This window comes from Volvox carteri (assembly GCF_000143455.1).
Source record: "Volvox carteri f. nagariensis unplaced genomic scaffold VOLCAscaffold_1, whole genome shotgun sequence".
NCBI lineage: Eukaryota > Viridiplantae > Chlorophyta > Chlorophyceae > Chlamydomonadales > Volvocaceae > Volvox > Volvox carteri.
Genome location: NW_003307545.1, coordinates 2,802,927 through 2,824,948, shown reverse-complemented (window position 1 = coordinate 2,824,948; position 22,022 = coordinate 2,802,927). Strand labels below are relative to the sequence as shown.

Sequence of the window (22,022 nt, the reverse complement as noted above, 5' to 3'; positions counted from 1 at the left end):
TGTCAGGCACCTGCTCCCACCGTTTTGGCGGATTGTCCCGATATCGAAAAGCAGTTGGATGGGCCCAAAAGTCGGAAATGACCACGCAACCCTGCGTATCGTCAGTTGATCCATCCTTTACGGATGTCTTTAGCGCTGCAGTGGGAGAAAGGCAGTAGGATAGAAGGGTGGAGTTCAGGAACTCAACACGAAGCAGCTGCGTTCCAACTTTGGTTGACTCTCGCGCCTTGCCTCGGCAGCTGTTGGAAACAACCGACACTCATATACCAGAGAATGGTAACCACAGTAATAGGTTGGTGGGCTGCCGGTGCCTCGCTGTCGCTGAAAATACCAAAATACAGCAGGTCGTGTTGAACAACGCAGACCAAGCGATTTGTCCACCAGGTTTACATCTTACTTCGTTCTTTGAGTTTAGGCTGCATACTTGTTGAACTTTCTTGGAGGGTGGGTATGCCAGTTGATACGGCAACGGATGGAACAAGAACAACCGAATCCTCCCAGTCTCCCAACATCCAAAGCGCCCCATGGATGAGCCCAATTCATCGCCTTCCCAGTAAGAGTTAAGTTAGCTCTTACAAAATATTTGCTTTATATGTAGCTCCTTATTAAGCCTTCAAATTCCAACCTGTGCACAGTTTAACTGCCACTTGTGAGCTAGGTCTAGGTAGGACCCCTGTTTTATTCGCTGCTAAATTAGTAATTGAAGAAAAGCTACGCGAGCAGGTTTTTTTTATAGCAGCTGCTTAGACCCAAGTATGACAGAAGAATTGCAGAGCAGCTGGTAGTCCAGCCATGCTGTCCTGAGAACGTCCAGCAGGATTAAGATGGCACATCCTTTTCAACAACGTAAACTGCTTATCACGGTGCGTTCGAGACCAACACAACGACCATGACCAAGGAACCTTAATCGCAAGCGTGCGATACGTTCAAATTATGTTGCAGGTTTGCAAAGCGGAAATTGGATGGGACCAGCCCGATTCTTTGGTGCCACAATCAGGATATGTCACCTTGGTTGCGGGTCCCTTCCGGTGAGCGTTGAGGAATCCCGGCAAGAACACGCAAGCATGCCATCAAGCCAGCTCCTCATCTCAACCCAATTTGCATGTTTTCAGGAGCAGTAGCGTAATTGCACCCAATTGCAGCTATACCCCGTGCCAAGTAGCTCTGCAGCACATATACCCCCGAGCGAGTCCCATACCGCTGCCAACCACTACCCGCCCAGCTTAACTTCCTTCCCTACGTTACATTCTAGCCGTCTCCTTCTTACTTTCTGTCCCTCAATTCTGCTTCTTACTTTTCGTCCCTCGATCTAATCTGCCGTCCCTTAGGCCGTCCCTCCCTTCCGCTTCCCCGTATTCCAGCTTCACTGCACATCACATCAATCCCCTTCCTGTACCATCCACATTCTCAATCCTGGTACCCACTAGCCGGCTTAGGAGTCCAGACCTCCCCCGGACTCCAAACCTCGCAAATTTACTGTCAATAATCCTAATTCCATTTTTAACTCAACAAAGGATCAAACCTCCGCCTCTCGCAGCGCCTTCTCAACCCCCAACTCCTTTTCCAACTCCCTCCCAACGCTTTCTTCCTCAAAGCCGTGCCAACTCCCATCTGGGTCACCTCTCTGCCTGCGATGTTCGTTTCTCAGGCTGCCCCCGCCCGGGTTTGCCATCACGTCCAAGCCTGCGGGAGTCTCCTGCCGGTCGCCCCTCCTCCACCTCCACCACCACCTCCCTGACCTGGGTGGCGGGTTGTTGTTCTCTCGAACCCCCTCAGTCAAAAATGCCCCTTCCCTCCCTCTCCCCCGTCTCCCTCCCTTCCCTCCCTCCTGCCGCCACAGCGCCTCCACCCGCACTGTGCCAGTCATCCGGAAGACCCGCCCCACCCCCGGCAACACCACCGATGGCCCCAGCACCTCCTCCACCCCCATTGGTCAGGCACAGCCCCCCGGCCAGGTGGGCCCTGTGGCCGCGGGTGAGGGTCAACAGCTGAGCTGGGCTCCCTCCCTGGGCCCCGAGTTGTTCGTCCTGACCGAGGACTGCCTGCTGGTGGCCGATCTGGTGGTGGGGGCGGAGCTGTGGGGGCAGCGCGGCGGGGGGCGCTGGAACAGCTCGGAGGTGCTGTATGCGCAGGTGGGTGGATGGGGGAGAGAGGGGGGGTTGGGCTGGGCGGGTGGGTTTGGAGAGGGGGGCCTGGGCGGGTTTGGAGAGGGGGGCCTGGGCGGGTTTGGAGAGGGGGGGCCCCTGGGCGGGTTTGGAGAGGGGGGCCGGAGGTCATTCTATTCCTCCCACCAAGTCCCCCGCGAAGTCTATACAATACCAACACCCCGCGAACATGAAGAAGGCTCTGAAGCTAACTGATATACTGAACGCTGTGCGGTAGTGCGTTGTCATCACCACGTTGTTAAGAGTTGAAGTTATCAACTTTAAGGCTTTATCAATCCAGTCGTCACCACCAGTCAGTGACCGAGTGACCGACCACCGCACTCAAGGCGTCGGCGACACGGCTCACCTCGTATCTATTTTTTCCTGTGCCGCCTACCCTCCCGCCCGCCCACCGGTGGCGGCGGGGGTGGGGGTTGGGGGTTGGCTGGTCGTTAGCAGTCGCTTCTTTGTTTTTTTGTTCATTCTTTCATTTCCACCGCCCTCCCCCCCCCCAGTCGGCAGTTCGGACGCCGGCAGCTCGTTCGTTTCTAAGTTTCTTTCTTGCACGTGATTTCCCGCCCGCCCCCCCCCCAGTCGGAGATCTGTCTGGATGCGGAGGGCCAGGCGCTGCTGCTGTCCGGAAGGTGCTTGGAGGTGCGGCTGCCGCTGATGCAGCCGCAAGGGCAGGGAGGGGGAAACAAGGGCAAGGGAGGAGGAGGAGGGGCTGCAGGTGCCGGCGGCGGCGGCGGCGGCGGCAGTTCCTCGGCCCCGGTGCTGGGCGTGCTGGCTCTGAGCATGTTGCTTCAGCCGGCGGATGCGGATGCAGGTATGTGTCCGGTGTCTGCAGAGGGTTACAGAGGGTGTGCGGGCTGTTTCAAACTGTTAAAATGGAAACCGGAAAAACCTTTAGTGGGTCAGGGAGGCAAGGGAGGCAAGCCAGGGAAACTGAAGACAGGTCTCCATGGTGAGGGGATTACATGATGAGGGTGTGTGTGCGTGCGAGTGTATGCTGGATGGTTGTGTGTGTGTGGGGGGGGGGGAGGGTGACAGTTGTTCTGGAAAGTTGCTCTGGTGTTTTCTCGGGTATGGGCGCACACTGCACGCGAATGGACGGACTTTTGCTGTTGCTGGCTTTGTTTTTTGATAAAATGTGTTTTATACATACCCAAACCATGTTTTCCCCCTTCCCTCACTCTTCCCTCCCCCGTCTGGTACACTCTTGCCCTGGCAGCAGCTTCACTCGTTTGTGGTTCGTCTTTCCCCTTCCCTCCCCCTCCACCCCCCCGTTTTGAACTCCAGCAGTTTTAATATTTGATACTTTGAAGCTGTTAGACGTACCGACCCGGCAGCTGCTTCGCTGCTTCTTGCATCCGCTGATACGCACCCCCTCTCCCCTCCTGCACATGTACCGCAGCTGATTCTTTTTGTTGTTCCTTGCATTCCCTGATCCTGCCCCTCCGGCCCCTCCTTCCCCCAATCCCCCAATCCCCTCAGCCGTGGCTCGTCACCTGCCCCCCGAGCTGGTTCCCCGGCTCCTGTTGGACACCACTCGGCTGGTCCCCGGGGCTGTGGTGCGGGGGGCGGCGGGGGTGGCCTACGTGGACCCCTGCGTGGTCTTCCTGAGGTGGGTGGGTGGGTGGGTGGGTGGGTGGCCGAGTGAGGCATGAGGCAGCGGCAGGGGTGGGGGTGGTGCTGGTGCTGGTGCTGGAAAAAGGGGGGCGGGGAGGGAGGGGAAATATCCATTGATCATCAAGATGTGGTATTTCAGAGGCGGAGCTATCTCGTGACGGGTGGAGTGGGAGCGAGAGAGGGAGGGAGGCAGGCAGGTCTGCGAGGTCGCTCCATCTCAACCCACCTCATCCCACCGCACCCAGCCCACTGTCCGGCTGCCCGGCTGCCCCCGCTCTGGATCGCTGACAGGGTTCGTCTCATCTCCGCCTCCGTTTGGGTCGGGGCGGTAAGGAGGGCTCCCTCAGCCGCAGCTCCACCCCGGGGCATGCGGGGCCACTCGCATCACCACCACACCACACCACACGGCAGCGGACTGGGCCCGGGTCCAGGGGGGCTGCCGGGGCACCTGCAGGTGAGGTGCGTGTGGTGGAGGTGGAGGTGGAGGCAGTGGTGGAGGCAGTGGTGGAGGTGGAGGCAGTGGTGGAGGTGGAGGTGGAGGTGGAGGTGGAGGTGGAGGTGGAGGTGGTGGTGGTGGTGGTGGTGGTGGTGGTGGTGGTGGTGGTGGTGGTGGAAAAGGAAACACGGTGCGCCGCATCATCATCATCATCATCATCATCATCATCATCATCATCATCATCATCATCATCATCATCATCATCACGTGCTCACGTGCTCACGTGCTTGCAGGAGCTGGGGGCGAAGCTGCAGGCACACATGGACCGCACCATGGGCCACGTGGGTGCGTTCCTCAACAGGCTTAAAGAGCAACATGGAAGGAAAAGAGCAGGAGCGGCGGCGCCACAGCCGAAAACAGCCGGACAGCACACGCCGTCGCCGCTAGCGCCGCCGCAGCCGCTGCCGCCGGCAGATGCAGCTGCTGCTGCCGCAGCGGCGGCGGCGACGGCTAGTACGGCTGTACGGCGAAAGTCGACAGAGACGCTGCACAGCCACGAAGTCAGCACCAGTGGTGGCGGGGGCGCGGGCGGCAGTGGCAGCGGCGGCGGCGGCGGCAGCGGTGCCGTCGGCAGCGGCAGCGGCGGCGTTGGCAGTGTGCGAGACTCTGGGGTCGACCATGCGGCAGCGGAGGCGGTTATGTCGTTGCTGGAGAGCAACGGCTTTGCGGTTGTGGACAACCGCCGGCTGTCCAACTATTTTTGGTGCAAGGTAAGGCGGGGGACGTGTCTGCGGGTCAAGAGGTGGGACCGACTACACGATAGATGTCATAGCCTTGTATATACATGATAATGACGACCTGCACTTTCAAGGAGTATGTGACCTTGTTCTCCCCTTGTATGTAAGTATGTATGTGTGTTTATGTGTGTGTGGTGCTTATCCGTATAATGCGATTTTGGGTGCGGACGTTTGTTCAGTTCTCGCGTGGTCGCCGCCTCAGCGTACAGTACTTCAGGAAGAAATATCGTCATATCTCCTTAGCGCGATCCCGGAACATTGTCCCGCGTTTGTACGGGTGTGTACAGGGTAGCCCGTGTGTCGATGTATGTATGTATGTGTGTGTGAGTATGTGTCCGTTGCAGTATGTTCGTCGTGGTGTTTTATGTTTTCAGCTTCACCGTGCCCTGCCGCGGTGCCGTACTACCGTGCCGTGACCACCCTGCTGTGCTCGGCTGTGCTGTGCTGTGCTGTGTGCAGGTGTCTTACGAGGGCCAGTACCACACGAGCCGCCTGGTACCCGTCGCCAGCGGCGCGGTGCGGTGGGAGGAGACGTTTGTCATCGCCGCACTGCGGCCGATACGGAACGCGCCGTTGGAGATCGAGTTGTACGGCAGTAACGACAGCAAGTATGTACGATTGGGCGTGAGGCGTACGTACGTATGTGTGTAGTGTTGTGCGATGCCAATCCCCGGGGAAGGGGAAGGGGAAGGGGACTGCAGCTGTCATCACAGCTGGGGTGGTCATGCACTCGGGGGGTATCCGGGGTACTCTGTTGCTGCTGTTACTGCTGCTAATGCTGCTAATGCTGCTAATGCCAGTGCCGTTACTCAGACGCAAGACTTCATGGGTGGCTATATTGCTATAGGTTCAGGACTCGGAACCATGTAGTGCTGTCCGTTGGTTCAATCAGACCACGGGCTTTTCTGTACTTTTGTACTCTTCCACCGTGTGTACATCACCGGAATGACTCCCCCACACTCATCGCGCTCATTCGCCTCTTTCCAGGTCGCGTGGGAAGGTGGTTTGCCAGCTGTCCCTACCGCTGTGCGACCTCATGGATCAGGTCCTCCGAAACCACTACCAGCGGCTTTCGGAGCAGCAGTTTCGCGATAGCCAGCGCCAGCAGCAACAGCAACAGCAGGAAGAGGAGGAGCTGCTGCTGCTGCTGCTGTTGCAACAGCAACAGCGGAACCAACAAGGCCATCAATCGGTTCGCAATCGGATTCGTAATCTGTACGACAAATTGTCTGGCATGCGCGCGTTGCAGTCAGCAGCCGCGTACATGTTCGGCGGCTCCGGCGGCGGCCAGCCGCCGTACCATCCTGACACGTGGCCGCGCGGCCGGGCGGTGTTGACGGCGCGTGTCGGTGGACCCGCGGGTCAGGCATTCGCGACCCATGGGCTACCCGGCGGCGGCGGCGGCGGCCCCGATGGCGGGGCCCGCGAATGCAGGCTCCTTTTAGAGGTGGAGGTAGTGGATGCCGACCCACGGGCCACTGCCAACGGCACGCAGCTGTTGCCCTGGGTTCAGCACCAGGACCCTCAGCACCCCTACCCGCCGCACCATCATCATCATCATCATCCGGAGCAGCAGCACCTGCAGAGGCTCCAGGGGGGAGCCGACCTGACTGCGGCGGCGGCGGCGGCGGTGGCCGCCGTCGCCGACGGCGGGAGCAGCGCTCCCGTACTGAGCCCGCCATGGAGTCCAGTGCCACGCAGCAGCGGCGCCGTCGCCGGCGGCGGCGGCGGCGGTGGCAGCGGTGGCGGCTTTGCAATCAGCCCTGTCGACACCGGCGGGATTGTGAGGTAGGGTGAGGCGCAGTGATGGGAAAGGGCGCCGAGGCTGGAAGTCGGGAGCCACATGCGCGGCTGCACATACACCCGCATGCGCTTGTGTGCATCATCTGCGGCTTACTATTCGTAACCGTACCCCATGCCACTTCTGTCGTACCTCAGCCTAGGTTCCATCGTGGCGTCAAGTTTCACCCACGGGGCGGCGCCGGTGGCGGCGCTGGCGCCAGCGGGCGAGGAGGATTTATGGCTGCCACCACGAGACCTGCCGCATGTGCGTAGCCGTGTAGCGGGGGAAGCGTGCCATGACGACGTGGCTGGCGTACGGAGCTGCACGTCACCGGTGGCAGGCTCAGGGGTGGTGCTGGCGGCGGCGAGCGATTGCGATTACTCCCCCACCGCCGCCACTGGTGCCGTACGCGGCATCAGCGCCAGCAGCGGCAGCGTCCCGCCGACAGCCCCGGAGACGGGGACTCCGTGCACACCGACAGCGTGCACTGGGCCGGCGGGCAGGTCCAGCGGGAGCTCTGCAGCCACAGCCGCAGCCGCAGCAGCGGCTCCGCCGCCGCCGGGCCTATGCTCGGCGACGGCGTTCGCCGCCAGCGCCTGTGCGACCTTGTCCCTGGTGTGCCACGATTTGGAGTTAGAGAGGCCGCCGCCGCCGGAGTCAGCCGTCGGGGGTAGCGGCGTCGCTGTCGGCGGGCAGGCGGCGCAGCACGCCGCCGCCGTCACCGCCATCACGCAGGGCGAGTACTTCGTGGCGGTCCGTTGCGGCGTAGTGTGGGCCTCTACAAATAGTCTGAGGGTTGTGGGTACCGGCAGCAGCGGTGCTGTAGCTGCTGCTGCCGCCGCCGCCACCACGAGCGCCGCTGCTGCCGCCGCCGCTGGCGGCGGTGGCAGCGGTGGCGCGAGGTTGACGCCGCATCTGGGTCTTGTGGTGCCGCTGTTGAAGCCGTCGACACTTGTGAGCTTGGCGCTGTACCGCCGTACAGGTGTTGTTGGCGGCAAGAAGGTACGGCATGTGGGGTGCCTCGGGGAGTGCATGTCCCCCTTTGCACACCTTGCAACCCTCCGACGCCTCCGTTACAAAAGCTGATAATGAAAATATTTCTATCATGCACTTCTGCAGTACGTAATAGAGCGTGAGAGCGTGCTGTTTTCGGATCATCAAATTGCGGACCGCTCTGCTTGCTACTGCTGCTGCTACTGCTGCTACCTGTCCTCAGGTCCTCAATGTTCGCGCCATGATTGGCATGATGGCGGCCGAGCAGCTGGTGGGCAAACTGAGGCTGAGGGCGTCAAGTCTGGTGCCGGGCCGCCCCGTGACGTTGTGTCTGCCGCTGAAAGGTACCGGTGCGCGTGTGTGTATGCATGTATAGGGCATAGGGTAATGGTCGGACAGAGGCGGGCGGGCAGGGAAGTCGGCAGTTGATTTCCATCTTGATAAATGACTTTTTGATTTGATAGGAAATGCTCAATCCGAGAAAAAAACACATCTACGCGACGGCCACGCGCCCCATATCCATCCTTCTTATATCCTTGCATCCTTTCCCCGCGCTTTTCCCCGCGCCTTTCCCGCCTACTTGCAGCCGAGCGTTCCGGCCCCCGGCCCTGTGCCACAGTGGCTTGGTGCCGCATGACTCTGCTGCTGTCCCCCGGACCCATGGGTCTGTCCCGGCTCATTGCGGCGTACGCGGAGCACCCGACCTACCCGCCAGTTGCCATGCTGCAGGTGGGTGGTGCTGGATGGGGTTTGTGCGTTTCTCTCTCTCTTTCTCCCTCTCTGTGTGTGTGTGTGTGTGTGTGTTTAGAAGGGGGTGTTGCTCTTACATATGTCGCCGTGTTTTGAGAGAGGAGCCCCCCGTCCACGTCGTCGTGCCATCTGCATGAAACGCCAGTGCCCATGCAGTGCCCATGCAGTTCTGGGACGGGTGTGTACCACCACCACCACCAGGTCCACCACCACCACCACCTGCACCGGTACACGCGACGCACCATCATCACCATCATCACCATCACCATCATGCGTGAGCGGGTACTCCACCGCACTCGTGAGAGACCCCACACCCACACCCACACCCACACCCACACCGTTTGGACGTGCCGGGCAGTGGGTTCCTTGACTACTCAGTGTCATGAAAAGAATCTCCCCACCCTCTTTCCCTTCCCCTTCCCCTTCCCCTCCCCTCCCTGGCCCTCCCTTTCCCTCGTGCACGTCTGGGGTTGGGGTTGGGGGGCGGCTTAGGCGGGTGCCGTACCGGGGCGGGGTTTGAGTGACACGCTTCCCGTGGTGGACTCCAGCAAGGGAGTGGAGCCTGAGGCCCTGAAGCGGCGGGAGAGGAGGCTGCTGATAAAGTGAGGCGCCAAGGGAAGGGGCGGACGGGAGTGGGGAAAGAAATAATGGGTGCTGCTTATTTCAGTAGTAGCAGCAATAGTACATGCTGCAGGAGTAGCAGGAGCAGTAGCAGCCTAAACCTCTAAACGTGATTCCTGCTGCTGCACTGCTGCCCCCCCCCCCAACATGGCCCCCCCATATCGGCTCCCTCCCCTCACCCCGCATTGACATCGCCCCACGCGGGTACATACACACACGGTCAGGTGGGTCTCAGAGAGCAGTCCCGGTCTGTCCGCCAACGCCTCTCGTAAGCTGGTGGAGGATGGCCGTACAGAGTTCAACCTTGGCCGGACCACGCAGCACTGGCGGCGCATCGCAAGGTGGGGGCATGGATGTGGTTGTGGATGTGGATGTGGTTGTGGTTGTGGATGTGGATGTGGATGTGGAAAAAGGGGGGTAGCTCAGGAAGGTGAACCGGCTTTAACGGAGCCATTGTTTGAGTACTGGGTACAAGAGATGTCAAGACCCAGACGAGACGTTATGACTTCCCGGAAAACATCATATACATGTACACGTATATAGTGTATATATATACATACATATGGGCACACATGTATGTGTGATTCTTGGCGGTGAGCGCTTCCTCCCCCTCGGGATGTGGATGAGACCCGTGGGTTGGCGGTGTCCATTCCCTAAAAACACCTCCCCCAACACTCACCTCCTTCGCGCCCTCCCCCGCCTCCTCCATCGTCACCTCCTCCTCTTTCACCTTTACCCCGTTCTGAAGGGCCTTATCTTCCACGGAGCCCATGAAGCGCTTCTGGATCCGGGTCCAGAGCTGGAGCAGTCCCCCGCTTACCCTCGGGGTGGCGGCGGGGGAGGTGCTGCTGCTGATCTGGCCATCCCGTACACTAGCAGTACTGCTGGTGGTGCTGGCAGTACGGATGTTGGTGCTGCGAGGCGAGATGATGCGGCCGCCGGAGGAAGAGGCGGAGGTGGTGGGGTTGGGGCGGGGGTTGGCAGCGGCAGCGGCGGGGGAGGCGGAGGCGGGCGGCGGTGTGGCGGCGGCGGTGTCGTACTTTGGCGAGCCGCCGGCGATGGTGGACGACATTGGGAACGAGCCAGAAGGTAACGGCACCCGGGACACCCCCTGGATAGGGGGGGACTGGATGGCCTTGGCCTTGTTTCGTTGGGTGTTGTTTGTTTTACCTCCTGGGGAAATAGCTCTTCTGGTGGCCGCAAGACCGGACTGAATGGGTGTTTAATCGGCCGGTTGGGCTTCGAAGACCCGGAGTTGAAATTTGTTGGATAAAAACAAAAAGACTGGCTGTCATTATCGGGAACTAGGCTGGGCACCCGGGAGGTGGGGTGTCGCAGGCGAGGTTTCCCCGGGGAGGTGGGGTGTCGCAGCACATCACAACAATCGAACCGTGGTGTGCTCCCGAGCTCACCATCACGTGCACGTGCGCGCGCGTGTGTGTGCGTGTGTTTTGGGTGTAAGGGGAAGATGATCGAGGCTGTCCTTAAAAAGGAGGGGATAAGAGAGGGGGAAAAGGAGCGTGGTGTGGATGAGCTCCGTCGTCGGTGCCACCGGCTGTCACCGGCTCTGGCTCATCATCATGGTGGCATATCCCCAACTTCTTGAGTTTTTGACATGTAGCAGCTGCTGCAGCCAACATGCTTCCTAGCAATGGCCAGATAGGGTGCTATGAGTAACACAATGCACTGATGTCGTCGCCATGCCAACCCCCTGATGCTGTACGGACCCCCTCCTGCCTCCGGACAGCATCGGCGCCGACGAGTGCCGGCTGCGGCGGGGGTAGTGGCGGCGACGGCGCCGCCGATCCGGCAGGCCCCGCGAGCGGCATCGGCAGCGGGTTCGGCCCCACTGTACCTCCGTCTGCAGCACCAACGCCGACGCCGTCGACGCCGACGACGGCGGCTGCGGGGACGGCAGCTTCAGCCTCTGTCAGCGGGCAGTTAGCGCCGCAGTCCAATCCGATACCCATCCCGCCGTCGCAGTCGTCACAGCCCGCCGCGTCGTCGTCCATGATGACCGTCTCCATGACGACCACCGCCGCCGGGTGGATCTTCGGCGCGTCGTCGCCGCCGTCGGCCGCCGCCGCCGCCGCCGCTACCGGCGGCGCAGAGTGGGCGGCGGCGCACCAGCACGTCCTGTTGCAACGCGGCGGCGCCGCCGCCGCCGGTGCCGCGGGGCATCCTCCCTTCACCGCCGCCGCCGCGGCGGCGGTCCCCGGCGGCGCGGAGGTCCCCAAGGATCCGCTGGGGGCGCTACGTCAGCAGTACGACCACATGGTGTACTTCGGTCTCCGCGTGCAGAACGTGTTGGACGACATTGCCGGTGGCATGGAGCGCATGCAGGTCGGTTCGGTCAGCAGGCTGTGTCTGCAGCAGTGCAGCTAGTGCACTTAGCATCCTCGTAGCGTGTAAACTGGCATATTTAGCGTCGCGCTTATGTCAATGGTCCATATGTTTGTAATTTAATATTGTTGGTTGTTACATATTCCCACCCCGTCTCCTGGAGAGCTGCTTTTTCCGATTTGTTGTTGTCCTTGTATTTGCTGTACTTATTACATTTGTTGTGTTTGTTAGCTCAATTCGGTATTCTTTGGCTTCCCGGCGGGATCGAACCCCGGGCCTGGACGGGAACACCATCTCCCCGACTCGAATGTGCCGTACAGGCTCTGCTCAGCTGGCGAGATCCGGTGGCGTCGGGCTGCCTCGTGGTGGGCCTGGCGCTGACGGCGGTGATGCTGTGGACCGTAGGAATGCGTGTCGTACTTGGCGCCGTACTGCTGTACGACCTGCGGCCGCCGCGTTGGCGGGACCCCTGGTTGCCGCCGCCGGCCAACGCGTTCACGCACCTGTCCACTCGATCCGATTTGATGATGTAACTGTAGCGGTAGTTGACAGTTGGTGGTTGCTAATAGATAGAATCGACATTAGTTACTAAAGCAGTTGGTTGCTAGGTAAAATGCGTCATGCAGCGTCAGGCGCGTGTATTACGCGACCCGTGTCGCGTTACAGCACAAAAGACGGCCATATTAGGCAATAGAAGTCTTGACTGTCGTACTACCTGTGTACGGGCGCAATCCTTCCCTGCGCAAGTCGTTTGGTCGTACCATTCATTTATTAGTAAACGCGGGGCGTTGCGGGACTGCTTCCCGCGGGCCCCGCTTACCTTCCTGAATCTTTACCCTGTGTGTCTGTGTGTGTCTGTGTGTGTCTGTGTGTGTCTGTGTGTGTCTGTGTGTGTCTGTGTGTGTCTGTGTGTGTCTGTGTGTGTCTGTGTGTGTCTGTGTGTGTGTTCGTTGCCGTATTGAACTGCTGCAGGGAGCGCACTGCCGCACTGTACATTGTATTACATATTTTGCTACATACTGCTGTTGGGGCTGTCGGCTGTATCCTTGGCGCTACAGACCACACAGAAATGGCGGGGGAAAAGGTGTGGGAGGTCTGGTAAAGGATACATGATACAGTCAGTCAGAAAGTAGGAGTCATGCCACCGTACTCTGCTGTACAGTGTCTATAGCAGTCGCATATTGCTGTCATTTGTGCTCTACATCATGCAGAAGTAAAGGGCATATAGTGTGCTGCTGCTGCTGCTGCATGCTGCTGCTGCTGCGCCTCTGAGGAGTTGAGTGAGGTCGGTTTTGGCCTTTCCGGCCCGTGCGTGTCCCTTGGTGCTGGTGTGCGTGTTGATAGTGGTGCGGGTCTATTAGTGGTGGTACCCGTGGTGGTGATAACAGGCAATTCTGTTGTTCAGCAGCAAAGTATCCGTCCGACCAGGGCCGACGTGTTGACAGTCTGAATGGCGTCTGACTGCAACCCCAAAAGAGGTGGGTGTCTTCACGGCAGGAGTGGAGCTCTGCCTGCTCGCCCCTGCTGTGCAGCTTCCCTGGGATGTGGCACACATACCAGTTACTAACTGGGCCAGCAATTTGTTTACGGGAGAGCAAAAGACATGAAAAGGGGTCTGCAGCTGTCCGCATTGCACCGCACAGGAAGTACGGGGAGTGTACGGCAAAGGAGAGAGCAGAGACGGGAGTACGTCGCACATAACCCAACGGAGTACGGAAAAGAATCTCACATTTACAGCGCCGAAGAGCTTCTCTTGCTGCTGATTCGGCTGGGGGTTAAGGACCAGAGAAGGCACAGACAACCCAAACGAAAAACAGTTAAAATACAAATACAAAATGCTCTACCAGAAATGCAACTTATCCATAGAAATTTGGTTAGCCCGCTGTAACAACAACAACATCAACTACTACTACTACTACTTCTCCATCCTTGGGACGTTGGGACCCTGCTTGGGGCCCATGACTGTGCTGCCTGTGATATGCTCTTGTCTGATCCTAACCAAAGGTTTCTGCCTTTTCTACCGCTCAACGAAGATCCCGAAACGGGCCATCTCCCGATTAAACATATGGTTATGGCTTGCGCGCGTGACTGTATGTGTGTATGTCATGTATATATTTTTTTATGTATGCAGGTTTACCAAACCTTGCATAACGAAGGCAGATGTTGTGAAACCGCTCAGAAGCACTCGTACTGGTGCAAGGAACGGTCCTTTATTCGTCCTGTAGGTACGGCGTTGTCGTTTTCCCACGCCGATGCACTCCATCGCGAAGGAATATTTTCCGCTCCATCAACACGTGCTCGCTCGTACGCAGACACACACACACACACACACATGTATTATGAGCGAGCGGCGACCCGCCTCTGTCCCTTCTCCACCTGCACTTCCGCCTTTGTCGTGTCTCCGTACAACTGCTTATAACTGCTTACAACTGCCTCAAACCAAAACGACTACTTAAACAAGAGTCCCACCCCACAAGCCCTAGATCCCCTTCTAGACCTCCTAACTTCATCTAATAAGGCGAACCGAGGACAGCTCCGGCTGCCCAACACGGAGCCCCACTGCGCTGATCCCGGGGAGGTCTGAACGCTTTTCCACGTCGCCATCATTCAGTCTCACCCGGACACCCAGCACCAGTGCATCCAGCCAGGAGGAGGCCGGGGTAGAGGTATTGGAGAAAGGTGAGGAGCTAATAAGCAGCAACGCTTCTGTCGGAATAGGGAAGAAGTTAAGGCCGGGGCACAGCAGCTCGTCTCCCCTACCGTCGCCGCCGCTGCCGCAGTCATTGACGCAGTCCTCAGTCGTCGTCGGCACCGCTGCTGCTGCTGCTGCTGACGGGGGCGCCGCGGCGGTGTAGATGGCCAGGGCTGCAGATCTAGCCTCGTTGGGCAGCAACAACATCAGGTATATGGCTGTGATGATGGGTCGCAAAGTCCCCCGATTCAGCAATTGGATCTGCAAGATAGGAAGACCCGTGATGATGGATGTTGGTGGGAGGGAGGGAGGGAGGGAAGGGAATGATTCTGGGAGGGGATAACTGAGGGGGGAGGGGGGAGATCGAGAGGACACACCGCAGACGACACCGGGCAGTGTGCCAGTGTATGGCACACCTTCACCCACCCTCGTGCGCGCTCTCTTTCCCCATCTGCATATGTACGTATGTAGCAAAGTACGCACATATGTATCGTACGTACATATACTATGTATGTATTGGCATATGTATGCATGTATGTACTTATTATACGCATGTATAGGAAAAAAGGGCGCACCTCAACTCCTAGAACGCTGTTGGCAGCGATGGTGGGTCTCGGGTCGAAACGGACGTCCACGTACCGGGGGGTCTGGACAGCAGCCGGGGGGGAATGATGACATCCGGAGGCAGAAGCAAGGGCAGCGGGGGTAGCGGCAAGGGCGGGTGGTAGGAAACCAGGATTTCGTTAGCATTCTATGGTTTAGCACGACGCCGTTCTCGCTCCATTTTGCGTTTTAACCATAAGCAGTCAAGAGGTCACAGAAGGAACAAGTGGGGTTCCGGAAATTCCGAGTTCCGAGCGTGCCGCCCTCGGCAGCCTCTTGAAAGTGCGCTTATTAGTGCGTCATTGATACATGCATATATACATGCATATACGCGTACAGAACCATTTGGAGTTATGAATGCAGATAGAATGGTAGTGATAGGGCAGACGGACAGCGCTGGGATTCGGGCTTTTGCAGGAAAGGTATTATTACGGATATAAGGACATGTGGACATCGAATGCATTGAGATTTACGGGTGGAGTTGGCGTGCGCAGGGGATCGAAATTCAAGTAACCCAGTAACAGCCTTTCCTGGCTTGACAGCTGTATGTAATTAGGCCGCAAGGTAGGACAACCTTTCAACCAGTTTATTATATAGAAGCACCCTTCTAATATAACCTTACTATGTTACAATTTGCTATTCCTTGAAGAATCCAGTGCATATATAATGTCACTGCTGCTTCAGCAGAGGCAAAGGCCTGCAAAGGCCATACAACACAACACAGAGCAAAGGCAGTCGCCTTCTTAGCTCATATTCGTATATCTATAATACGAAGCGTCTACATTTTCTCGTCTAACCTCACCTACCGTCATGAGTGGCACAAAGGACAAGCCCATGTCGGGCTTGCATTGCTTCCGTTTAAGGACCTGAGCCTTGGGAGAATCCAAGAGATGCTTGCATACTCCTGGTCCTGATTGTTCACCGAAGGGATCTTTGCTCGTCCGCGACGCCAGGGCCCAAATGATATCGTAGTCTTGAACCTTGGGAGACGGCGAGCTGAGCTTCTGGGAACCAGGACGATGTTTTTTTGCGCAGGTAACTGAAGATCTGATGGCAAAGACAGACAGCACTACAAATGTCAGCAGCCCGTAGCTGTCGGCCGGCCGCAGCCCAGGCCATTGCATGCCTTTCAGCTTTGAGGTTGGGACGCAGTGAAAAGTTATATGTAAAAACAAATAGAGATAATTAATTTTATCCTTATTGTAATCATGGACGCCTTAGAGCTATTTTGAGCAGTTTATTGCTCTGCGACGGTGGGCCGTCGTCGCTATTGCCTGCGACGGTTTTACATCTCCGGAGGAGAGTTTCGAAATGCAGTTTACGTTGAAGTACTTAAATAAATTGAATGCACACATAACTACTTACACATGATTCTGTAACGGGCGCACAAAGAATTCCTTTGTACGATGCCAGTACCGATACCGAGTTACCGGTAGCAGCTCAGCACTCCCACGTTACTTCGGAGAGTACTGCAATAATCATCCGTACTGAAATGGAATTCCATTTCATGTACCAGTATCCAATACGCATGCAACATCATCCTATGCCATCGGCGACAATTGTCGGCGACCGCTTGCGGTTGCGCTCTCGTAGCTTCTGCAGCACAAGCTTGAGCTCATGGCGTCGGAAAACATGGGGTCCTTCTGTGAGTGCGCCTGCGTATCCATATTGCTCTGCATTGAGGCAGAAAGCTGTCTTGAATGCCCCGTGCGGCAGAGGGGGGGCCGGCAGTTGCCACGGCTCCTTCCTTGCAACATCTGTTACAGTCCAGAAGGAGAAAACAAGAGTTGAAGGAGAAGTGCGCGTGCATGCAGCCTCTCATGTGTAGCTATCATTAAATGCATTTTTTTGTTGAAAGCCAATGCAGTTATCGCTCCGTCGCACCAACGAATCGTCGAATCCAAAATCCATACCGTGGCTCCCAGCACGAAATCTTTGTTTGGCCCGCAATCAGCTACGCATCAGTGTCTGACATTTCACCTTACCATAATGTACTCCCTTGCCCCTCCCAGCAGCGTCCCAAGTGCCTATCTTCTTTCCGTAACAATTTTGCTAGACCAAGCACAGTCCCATGATTCTTGCTAACTTGTATACGAAACACCATAGGATTAACATATAAAAGTAGAGTGTAGTGAGGACTGTCGGTATGGTTCAGGTCACAGAGCTTCAATCAGCCATCGGGGAAACTTCTCCTGTTAGTGATAATACGCCGTTAAACGATGAAAGCTTTACAAGTACAATAGATCCTGTTGAACTTGGGAACTCTGACAGCCAGCCGAACGGTACCATGGATGTTGAGCACCCAAACAACCACCTTGAGGAGCCAAACCCGAACACTAGCATAGAAAGCATCGCTCCAGATTCTGCAGAGAGCGAACCTGCTTACGATCTGGCGCTGCTTGTTGGTGAAGGCGCCTTGGCCCGCGCGCTGGAGGGCAATGCGGAGCCCTACCCGCAGCTTCCTGAGACCGACGAGGAGAGGGACGCCTTTGAGGAAGAGTTCCAGCGCGCTGTTCAGGAGCTCGCGGCGGCCAGCGGCTCCAACCCCTCCTCGGAGTCTTCGGAAGCCGCCACAACGCCTCAGGACCCGTCACCGCCCCTCACAGCCTGACGACTGCTCTGCACAGCGGAACCGAAGCAGCACACTGTGTATGCACCCCTGCACAATCCCTCCCCTCCTCGCCGGCGTACGGCAAGGCGTGTTCATTCTTACCACCTCAAACTGCCAATCATCACCAGCACCAACACCAGCACCTTGCCACGTCCCCCAAATTTCCATCTGTGCCCTCAAGCTGACAACTTATATGGGCAGTCGCTGATGTTGGATAGCTGCAAGACTGTGAGTCCCGTACGTATGTACGTGTGTAATGTGTGTATATATGTGTGTTTTGATGCTTGAATCGATACCCAGGGTTGAGCTGACGACGCCCTGTGTGGACATCTGTACGAATAAATGGGCGATTGAAAACGTATATAACTTATGGCGAAGTGGTAGCCTGCGTATGTATCCAGTGTGCTGAATATCCTCGTGAATGAACGAATGAATGAATGTGTGTGTGTTTGTGTGTCTGTGTGTGTTTGTGTGTATGAATGAATGTATCTCTGTCTGTCTGACCTCGGCAAACCCCCCTCGGAACGACTTCACCTCCAGACACCCCGCACTGAAACACAGCGGGCGCCCCCCCCCTTGTGACACACACAACCCTCTCGGCGGCACTGGCACTCCAGGCTCCTCTGGGGGAGGGGGAAGGGGGGGGGGAGCTTAGGGAAAGAGGTTTAGGGCTTGTCGACGAAGCGTCATCCCTCTGTGCTACTGTGTGTGACTGTGTGGACAGCGGTGTAACCCGTTTCATGGCCTCACAAGGCACTTGGCGCATCGGAGGTGCTTTGTCTTTCATGCGGGTATCATGCGGCTCGGCTCCTGCAGGTAGCGCGCTTGGCCACCGTGGAATCCAACTTGAACGATCCTGCCCTGAACCGGAAGCAGATCTAACCAGAGGAAGTTAACGTTGTGGCATTCGGTTATGTGGTGCCGAGAGAGACCGCCTGCAGCGGACTTATGAATTGAGCCCCGTACGGAATGGCAAGCTCGAAGCCTTCCGGGAGCCGAGGCCAGGACGGTTATAAATCACGTGATGAACAGGAGGTAAAAGCAACAGAAAGCAGGAAGTCAGGGCACAGCAAGTTGTTGGAGATAATGGCGCCCAAAGGCGCACAATTTGCCAAGGATGCGCTCTACATGTCTCATGTAGTAGTTGAAGGTCTGACAGCGTTGGCAATGCTCATCGCCCCTCAACAGCTTTTCCCAACAGCAGCTGCTAACTCCGCTAGCTCCGCTGACATGCTGATCCGCGGGATTGGTGTGTGTCAAATTGCGTTGATCATCCTTTACTGGAAACACTTGGGGCCCCTTGAAGCTTTTGGCTCTGGGCGTCTTGTGGCAGCACTATTTGCTTGGCAACACCTTGCGTCGTTGGCAGTCGTAATCTACAACGATTTAAAAGGTGGAGCTCGAGACTGGGGGCTTTGGCCAATCGTTCTGCACGCGGGTTGGGGATTTGGTATGATATTTACAGTGGGATTCCGACAGATTGTAGCTGGATTGTGGCTTAGTGTGCGCGGATGAGGATGATCAGCACATATTACAAAAACTTTGTGCGTGTGCATAATCTGCGTAACGTATGCAGTAAAATGCGGGTTTTGATACCCGAGCCTCCCGGGACGCTTGAACTCAGGCGGAGGAGAGTAGTGCAGTATGCCAACATGTTTAGTCATCATCTGTCGATTTAAGACAATTCTGATAGTCTTCTGTACAGGGCATTCTTTTGTATAGCTATGCGCGATTGTCATGGGTCTCGGAGCATCGTGCTTACTCCTGCAAATGGCGATTTCCATATCCAGTTGAAGGTGCTTAGTAGGGTGACGATATCTTGTTACCAGTAATGATGGTCTTGTTGGCAGTTTCAGTTGGTCTCCTATAGCCGCCAGGCATTTCGCCTAAATTGTAATACATCTGCGCTTGTGCAAGTTGGCCGCAAATTGCAGTCGCCTCATGGAAGCAAACCTACTTGAAGCTGCACATTTAGGGACCTTTTAGCAGCCCAGCTAACCTCAAGTCAATTCGACAGCACATCCCATCCTTCGCGGTTTCCCCGTCTCTGACCCAGCCGACAAGGAGGAGCACAATCCCACCAGCGCGAGACAACTCCCCCTCAACCCGTCTTCGCTTTATTTCACACGCATCTCCGAAGCCCTGAGGCCCCCCTCTGCTGCTCGCCCTCTCCTCGCGGCGCCATCCACCCAACTGCTCCGTCCTCCCAAGACCCCTCCCAGCAGCCTCCCCCCCGTTCCCCCCCACCAGGACAGGAAAGCCTAAGACATCCCCATCGCGACACGGTGAAGCTAGCTACACGCAGTCCGCGCGCTGCAACGCCTCTCTGGTTCCACAACAGCTATAGCTACTACAGCTGCCATCGCTGCCATAGCATTTGACATCATCAGTCCGCGGCCAAACTTCACCGCCGCCCCGCACCGGCAGCGGCAGGACTAACACCCGTCTAGACAGTTACAGAGATCACGAGCAACACCAGCATCAGCTGCTATCGTTACCATAATCATCATCATCATCAGCAGCAGCAGCAGCCGCAACAGCAACAGCAGTACCAGCAGCAGCAGTACCAGCAGCAGCAGCCGTCATGGTGGACGCTGTAGCTTCGCAACAGCAGCTTCACAAAATATTATTGTCCTGGGACTACTTTGATTTGTGGCGGCGATGTGAAGGGGGGGGAGGGCTGTTCGAGGAGCTCAAAACGGTGCCGCAAACCTTCACCAACGTGAAGGTGCGCATCTGTACGTGTGTTGTCTGTCTCTGTATGCGTGCGTGTCTGTATGTGTGTGTGTCCGTACATGCACACGTGTGAGAAAAAGAGAGAAGAAACGGGGGGAGAGGGGGGCTGGGGCCCACGTGTCTCAATACACATCCGTACAGACGTACATTCTGCTCCACAGCCTGTCCCCTAGCCCTAACCCCCAACTCCCCTTCCCCCCAGTTCCCGCTTCTGGGGCGTCCCCCCCCATTGAAGCGGACATAAAACGAACAGACATATGTATGTATATATATATACATACATACAAATACAACCAAACAGATGTACAAACAGACATACATAGAGATTCAAACGTACATATATACCTACCAAGTACCCACCCACCTTTCCCCCGACCCCCCCCCCGACCCCCTACAGGAGTACCAGTCCGTCATGGAGCCGCTGTTGCTGGAGGAGTGCTGTGCTCAGATCATGCGGGGGGTGGAGGAGGGGGAGGTCATGGCGCCGCATCCCGCGGTGGTGGCCAGCCACGAACATGTGAGCCCAGCCAGCGACCTGTCTGAATGTCTGTCTGTCTGTCTGTCTGGCGAGTTGGACTTGGTGAGGGGCCGCAGCCGCCACCGCGGCCGCCGTGTGTGTGTGTGTGTGTGTGTACCAGGGAAAGGGAAACTGGAAGGGGAAGGGGAAGGGTAAGGGTAAGGGTAAGGGTAAGGGGAAGGGGAAGGGGGAAATGGCGACCAGGCCCCAAACCCCACCACACTCGGTGTGTGCGTATGTGTGTATGTTTATCCACGTCAGTGTCACGTGAAGCAAATCCAGCCGTGTCGCACCCAGGTGTTCTGTGTATGGGGTCGGGAAGGCGTGGGTGCGGGTGTGGGTGTGGGTGTGGGTGCGGGAATCGGTGCGTCACAAACCCCGAGTATATGAATACACACATACAAACACTTTAGCTGCCCTCTGAATGCCGCCTTGCTGTCCTGATTTGCCTTGCCCCCCTGGTCCCCCTCCCCCCCCCCACACACACACATTCCTTGCCGGGTTTGGGGCGAAATGCCTCCTAGAGAGAGGACTTCCTCATCGTTCGATTAGTACTGCAGGTGAGGGGAGTTAAGGGGGGAGTGTACACATACTGTGCCTGTATGCGTATGGTGGGTATGTCGTGGTGTATGGTGGGTAAAGCTTCCAGTTGACAGTTGACAGTTAGTCGCGATCACGCATACCCTCACCCACACTCACCCATACATCCTCCAGTTGGTGGCAGTTGGTGGCAGTTGGTGGCAGTTGGATTTGTGTCAGTTGGCAGTTGACAACCCGTTGCTTGCCTTGCATCATCATCATCATCATCATCTGCAATCATCATCCCCCCCCCCAATCCCCCTAATCAACGGACAGGCGGGCATTACGGAGAGCTACACGGACAATGACGTGGTGCTCATCTGCAAAGAAAACCCCGAGGTACGGCATTGTACGGCGGGGGTTACTCCACGTCGCTGGAGAACGACATGGGGAGGGGGAGAAGGGGCTGGATTCCTAGGGTTAGAAGCCGTGGCTATGCGGTAGTAGCAGTAGCAACAGTAGCAGGAGAAAGGGGGAAAGGGGATTCTCTTCACCGTTGGGTATTGCTACAGCGGTTGCTGTTGCTGTTGCTGGCGGTTGGCCTATTCCGTCATCAGCGGGGGTTTACCTGAGGGGCCCGTGGGATTGCCGCTACGCCCCCCTCTCGCCCTCTTCCCTATTTTTCCCGTCCGCCTTTTCCTGACTTTGCATTTATCACCCCCCCAACCTCCCCCCCTAACCTCCCCCCCACACCCCCACACCACGCACTCCAACACCAGGCGGATAATGTCGGCACGGGCTTACATGCGCTAGGGTTTTGTGAGGCACACGAGGGGCAGCAGGTGGGA

General features: G+C 57.2%; 4 protein-coding genes across 4 annotated transcripts in view; 3 read left to right on the top strand and 1 right to left on the bottom strand.

Moving 5' to 3' along the window:
- Positions 1 to 933: 933 nt before the first annotated feature.
- On the top strand, positions 934 to 12,029 carry VOLCADRAFT_115710 (uncharacterized protein; the record flags this gene model as incomplete). Its single annotated transcript, XM_002946093.1, has 16 exons — positions 934 to 1,028; positions 1,841 to 2,132; positions 2,739 to 2,970; positions 3,639 to 3,768; positions 4,205 to 4,331; positions 4,503 to 4,979; positions 5,466 to 5,614; positions 5,994 to 6,794; positions 6,945 to 7,791; positions 8,006 to 8,132; positions 8,369 to 8,511; positions 9,025 to 9,134; positions 9,378 to 9,494; positions 9,902 to 10,242; positions 10,901 to 11,496; positions 11,817 to 12,029. 16 exons carry the CDS (start codon positions 934 to 936, stop codon positions 12,027 to 12,029), a joined length of 4,797 nt encoding a protein of 1,598 aa, XP_002946139.1.
- An 868-nt stretch (positions 12,030 to 12,897) lies between these two features.
- On the bottom strand, positions 12,898 to 15,915 carry VOLCADRAFT_86104 (uncharacterized protein; the record flags this gene model as incomplete). The annotated part of the gene is made up of 6 exons (XM_002945743.1): positions 12,898 to 12,957; positions 14,114 to 14,202; positions 14,615 to 14,639; positions 14,764 to 14,835; positions 15,414 to 15,488; positions 15,598 to 15,915. 6 exons carry the CDS (start codon positions 15,913 to 15,915, stop codon positions 12,898 to 12,900), a joined length of 639 nt encoding a protein of 212 aa, XP_002945789.1.
- An 888-nt stretch (positions 15,916 to 16,803) lies between these two features.
- Positions 16,804 to 17,557, top strand: VOLCADRAFT_102754 (uncharacterized protein). Its single transcript, XM_002946092.1, has one exon. It carries the CDS (start codon positions 16,938 to 16,940, stop codon positions 17,400 to 17,402), a length of 465 nt encoding a protein of 154 aa, XP_002946138.1. The 5' UTR covers positions 16,804 to 16,937; the 3' UTR covers positions 17,403 to 17,557.
- Positions 17,558 to 18,488: 931 nt separating this feature from the next.
- Positions 18,489 to 22,022, top strand: part of VOLCADRAFT_115709 (uncharacterized protein) — a gene marked incomplete at both ends in the record, with an annotated part of 14,119 nt that continues 10,585 nt past the window's right edge. The window contains 6 exons of the mRNA XM_002946091.1: positions 18,489 to 18,795; positions 19,925 to 20,130; positions 20,536 to 20,655; positions 21,180 to 21,215; positions 21,511 to 21,573; positions 21,954 to 22,016. Of these exons, the coding sequence (XP_002946137.1) occupies positions 18,489 to 18,795; positions 19,925 to 20,130; positions 20,536 to 20,655; positions 21,180 to 21,215; positions 21,511 to 21,573; positions 21,954 to 22,016 (795 nt within the window). The remainder of the gene's footprint in view (positions 18,796 to 19,924; positions 20,131 to 20,535; positions 20,656 to 21,179; positions 21,216 to 21,510; positions 21,574 to 21,953; positions 22,017 to 22,022) is intronic.